The following is a 9,831-nucleotide window of genomic DNA, read 5'->3' as shown; positions in this document are numbered from 1 at the left end:
GTGGAACTGTAACCCATAGCATTCTTTAAAATTTGCTCTATTGCTACTCATTAAATTTTACTTTGAAAGTTATCACATTTCTGTATATATCTTACATTTCACAATAAGGAAATAACTGAAACTGTGGAATTGTAACCCATAACATTCCTTGAAATTACCTATATAACTACCTGTTAAATCATCCTTTGAAAGTTATAACTGTTCTATATATATGTTAAATTTCACAATTAAAAATGTACTAGAAAAAAAGACAACTATGACTTATAACACACAACCTTCAAGTCAAATTTCTGGACTTTTATTTAATGACTGAAAAACTCTAGGTAAAAATGTAATTTAATAAAATGCAATTTTACATAATGCATTATACTGGGAAACTAAGAAATTAACAAATTTCAGAACCTTTGTCAACGAACAGTTTGTTTTGTAAAATATATAAAATGCTTCCTTACAACCTGTAGGCCTTTTTCTCAAGAAGAGTCTATGATCTGAGAGTAGACAGATTTCATGCTGATTATTTTAACAAGAAAAGTGGTTACATGAAGAAAAACTATATCTAGCCTCTGAAAAAGTAACAATTAAGAAACAAAAACCATTTGGGGTAGATTGTTGTATTTGTGTCTGTTCCTATATAGTATTGAAGGAAGTATTTTGAAATACTACATATTTCAAATTATCTCATATTTTCTATGGTTTGTCCTTGGGAAGATGTTTGCCAGCATTTCCCCAGTAAGAACTTGAGTGCCAAAGCCTGCCCCAGTGTGTTCCCATTCCTGTAGCACCCCTGTGGTAAGCGCTCTCCTCTTCTTCTCCAAAGAGTGGTCTCAGGGTCATTTTCTGACTGATGCTGGTGACAGATCAAGCTTCTGTTGGTCCTCAGAAGTGACTGTCCATTAATTCCAACCCACCACAATATGAGCAACCAGCAGATAACACATGCCGACCATGCAGGAAACAACCATCATTGGGAAGCCCAACCTGAAACACAAAGAAAGGTGGGTTCAGGACCAGTGTCCAGCAACCAAACCCCAGCATCCTGACAGCGAGCACATGGGGGCTCGCTGGTGAGTGGTGATACTGTGAGATGGGGCATCATTATTATGTTATATGATCACAAAAGAACATGGACTCGGTATCTTTCTTCACAAAGCTAATTACCTTTTATTTCTAGATATCAAAAAGCTAGTTTTAGCCTAGATAGGTACATCTGGATAAATGCCTCTATAGATACTACCCATTGCATGCAATTTTATTTGTGACTTGTTTCAAGTTTCTGCAAGGTTTTCACTAAGAGTTTGGAGCCTCGATTTCTCCACCTGTAAAATTAGAGGGTTGACCTTGGTGAAGATGTTCGTTCACACTGTCCACACCACTATTTAAATCTCTGGATGTTCACTCTGACTGCATCATCTACTAAGTAGGCATCCAACAGACCTTCTCGGAAAGCCGGCTGCCCAGAGGGGCCATTTGCCAAAGACCCCAGAAGTTCCTCACACTTAACACCAGGAAGAGCTTGAGAGGTAGAACTGGGGAATGAGGCCATCTCTGGTCTGGGGAAGGTAACAGGGACGAGCAGGATCTTCCGTATTCCACGGGGTATGAGGTGTGTGGGTAGGATGCACAAATACAAAAGAAGTCATATGAAGCTGAGGAACTTCCCTCAATGTGTGCCTCCTCCATCCACAGGCATTTATTTCCAAATGTACCTGTGTTTTCACTAATTCCTATCCTGTCTTACAAATCCTGATAGATTCTCATTTGGCATTTGGGAGTCCATGCTCTGAAGTCATTGCTTAGTGCTACATCATCACCATGGAAAGTCCCTGAAAAGTATCCAGCTTGGTTCCAAAAGTCTTAAAAGTTCACTGGCAAGAGCCTAGGGTGCAAGAATTATAACAAGGATTATGGCATTCAAAAAGAGGGACAGGAAACCCTCTCTAAAGCATCATGATTAAACACAATTGCAGCCTGGAAACTGCAGGTCCTTAAATCCTAGAGCAGACTCTGAAACTTCATAGGGAATAGTATCCACTTAGCTTCTCTTCTGAACATAATTCTTTTACAAAAAAAAAAATAATAATAGATTTCAGAAAAACTATTTAAATATCTTGGGATTGGTCAACTCTGTTTTTGAAAATAGCTGAACAAGTTTGCAAAATATCAGCCCCAATCATAGAACTCTGGAAAAATACAAAAATCACTTCTTCTTTCTATATACTAGCAATGAATGTATACAAATTGAAATTAAAACCAAAATATGTTTTAAATCACACAAAAGAAAACGCAATACTTACATATAAACTTAGCAAAACATATACAAGAATGGTATGCTGAAAATTACAAAGTGCTGATGAAAGAAATAAAAGAAGACATAAATAGACATTTTACTTTGAAAGTTATCACATTTCTGTATATATCTTATATTTCACAATATATAGTGAAATATATATGTGGTCATTGATTGGAAGACTCAACATAGATGATGCCAATTCGCCATAATTTGATTTATAGGTTTAATAAAATTTCTATCAAAATTCAAGCAAGATGTTTTGTAAACATAGAGATGCTTATCATACAATTTATATGGAAATGCACAAGCCCTAGAATAGCTAAAATAAACTTGAATAAAACTGGAGGAATTGGTCTACCTTATTTCAAGATTTATCATCTATAACTGTAGTAATCAAGGTAATGTAGACAGTAGATGGAACAACTGATCAATAGGACCCAGAAATAAACCCACGCAATTACAGCCAATTGATTTTTGAGAAAGGCACAAATGTGACTCAATGGAGGAAGGAGAGTCTTTTCAACAAATGATACAGAAACAACTGGATATCCATAGATCAAAAAGATGAATCTCAACCTCACCACTACTTTACAGAAAAGTTAACTCAAAATGGATCATAGATTTACAGCAAAGTGTAAAACTATAAAACTCTAAAAAAAAAATAGGAGAAAATGTTTTGGACCTAAGATTTAGTGGAGAGTGCTTAGACATGACACCAAAAGCATTATCTCATAAAAGAAAAATCAATAAATGAACTTCATCAAAATTAAAAATAAAAAATGTTTGCTCAATGCAAGACCCCATTAAGATATGAAGACAAACTACTGTCAGAAAAGAAGGCATGGAAGCATGCAAAAGCTCAGCCTTCAGCATTTGCTGTGGTTTTCGCTATGCCTGACAATCAACAGAAATATTGTGTGAAAATATAAATGCTGAGAGGGAAGACAAGCAAATGTTACTGAATCCAACAAGACAGTGTATGATGAACTGTTAATTAGAATTAGATTGCTTCTTGGTGATGATGAGAAAATATTATCCTGAGTGGAGAGAAAGGAAAACCATCTGCAGGGGAATGGAACCAAGGACTCAGGTTTCCAGTTCTGCTGGGTGCTGTGATGTTGGTGCCAGGACCCAGAAGAACCTCTGGCTCCCAGAAGAGGCATCTGTGCTGTCCTGTGAGAGTCCAACCCAGGGCTCTCCAAAGGTAGATCCGCCATCAAACAACTGTGGGGAAGGGCTGGAGGATGTGAAGTTAAACAGGTTCTGTACAGTAGGGTTTCTTGGAGGCTTAAAACACTGATACACTTTGTCCAAAAGAGTCACATTATCCCCCTGTTATGGATGGGCATAACATTCTCCTTTAAAACATCTCACAATATCCTCCAAGCCAGCAGTATTTTGTGGGTTTTAGAGTAAACCCTGTTCTGGGTGCAGGTTGGGTACAGGGAAGGGGGGGAGTGGTCAAGAGGAGGCATTTATATCAAATGCCAGCTGTATTATTTTAGATTCTGGTTCCATTGTCTGCAAGTTGGGTGATGATAAGCCATCAAAGAACAATACTCACAATTAAAGTTATTTGCACCAAAAGAACCCTGAAAGGGCCCCTAACTCATAAAGAAGCACACAGTAGGGGTTCTGTGAATGAAATCCATGCTTTTACCATTCAAAGAGGATTCATCTATGTATATCATTCCTTTTTAATAGACTAGGAGCCAGCACACTATAGCCCTCAGGCCAAATCCTCCCCATCATTTGCCTTTGTAAATGAAATTTTATTGGAACACTGCCTTGCCCATTCCTTTATGCATTGTCTATGTTTGCTCTAGCTACAACAGCGGAGCAGAGGTGAGGAATTCCAACAAAAACCAGATAGCCCACAAAGCCTAAAATACTGACCATCTGAACGTTTACAGAAAAAGTCTGCTGCCCACGGTTCTAGATAAGCATGAAGATGAGGTGAAGCTACTGCCAGTGCCTCATCAGCCCCTACTCAAATGCAAGCAAGCTTCTGACCACCTATCCAACAGGAAGATACTGTGACAGCATGTCATTTTAAATTTTCTAGAAGCCATATTTTTTCAAAAAGGAAAAGGGAACAGGTATAATTAAGTTTAATAATATATGTTTATTTGACCCACCATACCTAAAATATTATTTTAACAAATAATCAATATAAAATTATTGTTGAAATATTTTATGCTTTACACCTCTATTCAGACCCACCACATGTGGGGCTTGTGCCCAAAGTGCTGGCAGTGCAGAAGGCACCTGCAAAGGCCGTTTTCTGTGACCCTAATCTGATGCAGGGGCCCTGGAGGGAGTGTTCAGAGCGGACCCCACGGAGTGAGGCCTTTGCAGAGGAAGCTGGTTGGAGAAGGCAGGCGTGGGAATACAGCCCACACCTGGGGACTCTGGTCATGCCTCCCAGATGTCTCAGTCACCCACGGGGTCTTCCGTCTCCCTCCCTGCACACATCTCAGCTGGGCAATGCAAGCTCATGGTCAGGAGGCCTCTTCCTTTATGCATGATGGAAGTCACAATATGAAATCCTTCCAATGTCAGGGTCAAGACAAACTGTTAGGTCTGCTAAGAAGAGTCACACACCCGAGCTATTCATTTGATGAATGGAGGCAAGGAATACAGCCAGGGTCTTCCCACAGACCTTCAAAGGGTGGAGTACCCCTCCTTGGGGTGTGCCCCCACCCCGTGTTTCCTGTGGGAGTGCATGTGATCTAGACTGATGTTTCAAAGCCTCACTCACCAACCAGCCTCCAGGCAGCTGCATGGAATATTTGAAGAGAGCAAGGTAATGACTTCCCACCACTGCCAGCAGGACTCCAAATGCACTCAACCTTTATTCCCAAGTTTTCCAGGAGTATTTCATTTCCCAGAAGATCCATCTGTCTTGTTCCCCAGGCTCCCAGAAAAGCACAACCTGCACCCAGAGCCTTAGGAAAGGTGTGTTTGTTGAACAGCCAGCAATGCATTATGCTGCCATTTCCCTTTGGGATTATTTTTAATACATTTTGGCTCTAACATCTCATACTGCTGCAGAAGGCAGAAACAGGGGAATGTGAATGCACAAATCAAGATGCAGAATGTCAGATGGATGCCTGCACAAATCCTGAGTTAGACTGTGTTTATTTTTAAGTTAAAATATGCTTGTGCTGACATCCTAGGAGACGAGGCTTCTGGGTTGCTGGGAAATGGGCTGCCCGGACACTGTGTCTCTCATTGGAGATAGTGGTTGGCATCTGTACAGAGAGCGGAGCTCAGCAAGCTGAAAAGAAACTTGTTTTTCAAAAGACGTATCTGCTAATGAAGTCTCTGATGTTGGTTTCAGACCCAAACCATTCTTGCCTATTTACTTTTCCCTCCCAAAGGATTTTATAACACACCATTACTATAGTTCTTAATCCAAAAGCCACTTTCCCTTCCACCTTTCTGCAAAGGAAATGCATGTTTCTGATCAGAATGCAGAACAGACCAGGCTTCTGCAAGCCCCCTGGGGCTTATTCACAGGTGCCCTTTGTTCACAAGAGCTGCCCCACTTCCTGAGGCCAGTATGCTCCGTGAGACCTCCTGCCTCACTCATGTCAGCCCTGAGTCAGTTCCCACCAGCTTTGAACAGCCTCCTCTCTCATTGTGGGTCTCTCTAGGAGACAATTAGCTAATCCTCTTCACAAGGAAAGGCTGACAAACTCCTCCCTTCTGGAAATAAAGCCCAGTTACGGTATGTACGGTAAAAAGAGGGGCTTCCAAGCTGGAGAGGAGGTGGGGCGAAGCCGTGGGAGGCCACAGCAGGGTGGGGGTGGCCTCAGGGTCTGCACTGCCCTGCCCAGACCCCATGCAAAGGGCTCATGACTGGGAAGGGTGACCCAGAAAAAGTACAGAAATCATTGTGAGGAGCAGTGGTCAAAGTAAAGAGGCAAAGCTTGCATAGGAGGACACATCTAAGGAAGAAATTCTAATATTCAGAATAAGCTCCAATGTTTTAGGTTTCTTTTTCATGCACTCAGCCTAATGAAATGTATCTATCATCTTTAGAAAGCAAAAGAGAGAGCAGCCAGTCTTGGTCTTTCTCTTGGAGAACTGTGAATAAACCCCCCAGCCCACTTCTGTGAGGCCCCAGCCCCGCCGTGTCCTCCTCCCAGCTCTCCCAGCCCACTGGGCACACATGTCTGCACTCATTAGATGCAGTCAACCAGCCTCTCCCTTCCTGATACTTTCCCTAGGGCTGGGGGACCCCTTGACCTACTGAGGATCCCCATTGGGCATGAACCCAGGAAAGGGGCGGCGGTGGGGGGCACAGCTGAATGCTGACACGGCTTTTGTTTAGCGAACTCAGATCTCTGGTCCTGGCTCTGAGGGCAGCTACAATTTCTCTGTCTTGGCAAAGTCCTTTGAAGCACAAAAGTATTCAATTTTGAGGAAGTCCCAGGTATCTATATTATTTTGTTTCATTGCTTATGCTTTGGGTATGAGGTCTAAGAAGCCATTTCTGACCACAAGATCTTGAAGATGCTTCCCTACATTTTCTTCCCAAAGTTTCATGGCCCTGGCTTTTATATTTAGGTCTTTGATCCATTTTGAGTTAATTTTTTATAGGGTGTATTGTAGGATTTCTCTATCATTCTTTTGGACTCAGTTCTACCAGCACCATTTGTTGAAGAGACTGCTTTGTCCCATGGGGGTGGCCTTAGAAACCTTGTCAAAAATCAATTGACCAAAGATGTGAGGGTCTATTTCTGAAATCTCAAGTCAATTCCATTGGTCAGTATGTCTATCTTTATGCTAACACCATGCTAGTTTTATCACTGTAGCTTTGTAATATGCTTTAAATTCAGGAAGTGAGAGTCCTCCAACTTTCATTTTTCTTTTTCAAGATGATTTTGGCTATCCAGGGCCCTTTACCCTTCCAAATAAATTTGGTAACTGGCTTTTCCAATTTTGCAAAGTAGGCTGTTGGAATTTTGGTTGGGATTGTATTGAATCTGTAAATCAATCTGGGTAGAATTGACATCTTAACTGTATTTAGTCTTCCAATCCATGAACATAGGGTGTCTTTCCATTTACTTAGACCGTCTTTTATATCTTTTAGCAATACTTTGTACTTTTCTGTGTACAGGCTCTTTACATTCTTGGTTAAGTTTATTCCTAGGTATTTTATTATTTTAGTTGCTAATGTAAATGGAATTTTCCCCCTGATTTCCTCCTTAGATTGCTCATTACTAGTGTATGGAAACACTATTGATTTTCACATGTCAATCTTGTATCCCACCACTTTACTGAACTCATTTATCCAGTCTAGTGGCTTTGTTGAAGATTTTTGGGGACTTTCTAGGTATAGGATCATATCATCTACAAATAGTGAAAATGCAAATAATGTAAATTTTACTTCTTCCTTTCCAATTTGGATGCATTTTCTTTCTTTTTCTTGCCTAATTTCTCTAGCTAGAACTTCCAACACAATGTTGAATAACATTGGTGACAGTGAGCATCCTTGTTTTGTTCCTGATCTAAATGGGAAAACTTTCAGTCTTTCACCATTCAGTACGATGTTAGCTGTGGGCTATTCATATATGCCTTTTATCATATTGAGAAAGTTCCCTTCTATTCCTATCTTTTGAAGTGTTTTTACAGAGAAGGGGTGCTAGATTTTGTCAAATGCCTTTCTGTATCAATCGAGATGATCATGTGGCTCTTCTCCATTTGATTTGTTAATGTGGTATATTACATTAATTGATTCTCTTGTGTTGAACCACCCTTGCATACCTAGGATAAAACTCACTTGATAATCATGTATAAGACTTTTAACGCGCCGTTGGATTCAATTTGCAAGTATATTGTTGAGGAGTTTTATGTCTATATTTATTAGAGAGATTGATCTGCAATTTTCTTGAGTAGTGAAAATGTTCTAAAAATTGAAAAAAAAAATTGTGTTGATGGATGCACAGCTGTATGGTGGTGCCATGGGCAATTGATTGTAGCTTTATCTGACTTTGGAATTAGGGTGATGTTGGCTTCATAGAATATGTTACGGCGCATTCACTCCCCTTTAATTTTCTGGAAGACTTTGAGCAGATTTCATATTAATTCTTCTTCAAATGGTAGAATTCATCTGTGAGGCCATCTGGTCCTGGGCTTTTCTCTCTTGGTGGCTTTTTGATGACTGATTCAATCTCTTTCCTTGTGATTGGTTTTCTGAGATCTTCTATTTCTTCTCAAGCCACTGTTTTAAAAAACAGAAATCTACAAGTATGGGAGAGGATGTGGAGAAATAAGAACACTCATTCACTGTTAGTGGGAATGTAGAATAGAGCAGCCATTGTGGAAAACAGTTGGACAGCTCCTCAGAAAGCTAAGTATAGACTTGCCATATGATTTGGCAATCCTGCTATGAGGTATGTACCCAGAAGAATGGAAAGCAGGGGTGTGAACAGACATTTTGCACACCAATGTTCATAGAAAGATTGCTGACAATTGCCAAAAGATGGAAGCAACCTGTGTCCATAAGAAATTAGTTCATATTAATGAGATCATACAATATTTGAGTTAGAATCTAGAATATATGTTACCAGGAGATAGAATGAGGGTAAACAATGAGGAGCTGATACTTAATTTGTGCAGAATTTTAAATTTGGTTGATTGTAAATGTTCGTAAATGGATAGAGGTGATGCAGCACGTTATTGTAAGTGTAATTAATGGCACTTAATTAGGCATGTGATTGTGGTTGCAAGGGGAAGTTTAGGATTGTGTTTGTCACTAGAAGGAAAGTTAGAGGATTAAACATGGGATGTTATAATACAGTGAACCCTGTTGTGGATGATGACTGTGGTTAATAGTACAAATATAAGCATATTGTGTTTCATGAATTAGAACAAATGTGCATCACTATTACAAGGTTTTGATAATAGGGTGGTATATGGTGGAAAAGGCACCTAATGTATAATGAGAATCAAGATGGTTACAAATCTGAGATCCGGGATGCCTTAATTTGCCTGAGCTGCTATCATAAACACCTAAACTGATTTTGGCTTAGCAACTGGAGATTACTGGCTCAAGATTTTGAGTCTAGAAAAAGTCCAAAATCAAGATATTGATATTGGCAGAGCTTGCCTTCTTCTGGAGTCTGTAACATTCTGGTGCTTACTGTGAGCAACCACTGGGATTCCTTGGCTTTTATCTTTGCTTCCTGTCATGTGTCAGTGTCCTCTCCTTTCATCAACTCTTCTGGTTTCTGCTGCCTTCCAGCTTTCTCTTGTGTGGTCTTCTCCAACCTCTGGCTTCCAGTTTCTTCTCTTAATAAAGCCTCCAGCAATCTGGATTTAAGACCCTCCCTCATTCAGTTGGATCACACCTTAACTAAAAATCCCAACTTCAACAAGTCCTACTTATAGTGGGTCCAGAGGAATGTGGATTAAAAGTTAAGACAATGTCCAAATTTAATTTAGGCACATAATTCAATCTACTACATAGGGACAGAGCCTGCATAAGACAGTGGCTTAATCAGAGAACAAGGACCACCCCACCCCCCACC

The 9,831-nt window shown here is 40.1% G+C and overlaps 1 protein-coding gene across 1 annotated transcript in view; it reads right to left on the bottom strand.

The window, feature by feature from the left end:
• Positions 1–377: 377 nt before the first annotated feature.
• The window catches only part of OCA2 (OCA2 melanosomal transmembrane protein), a 386,050-nt gene continuing 376,596 nt past the window's right edge, over positions 378–9,831 (bottom strand). Inside the window, exon 24 of the mRNA XM_037832810.1 lies at positions 378–978. Within this exon, the coding sequence (XP_037688738.1) occupies positions 894–978 (85 nt within the window). The 3' untranslated portion in view covers positions 378–893. The remainder of the gene's footprint in view (positions 979–9,831) is intronic.

Source organism: Choloepus didactylus, chromosome 4, assembly GCF_015220235.1.
Source record: "Choloepus didactylus isolate mChoDid1 chromosome 4, mChoDid1.pri, whole genome shotgun sequence".
Lineage (NCBI taxonomy): Eukaryota > Metazoa > Chordata > Mammalia > Pilosa > Megalonychidae > Choloepus > Choloepus didactylus.
This window is presented reverse-complemented; position numbering and strand designations above follow the sequence as displayed.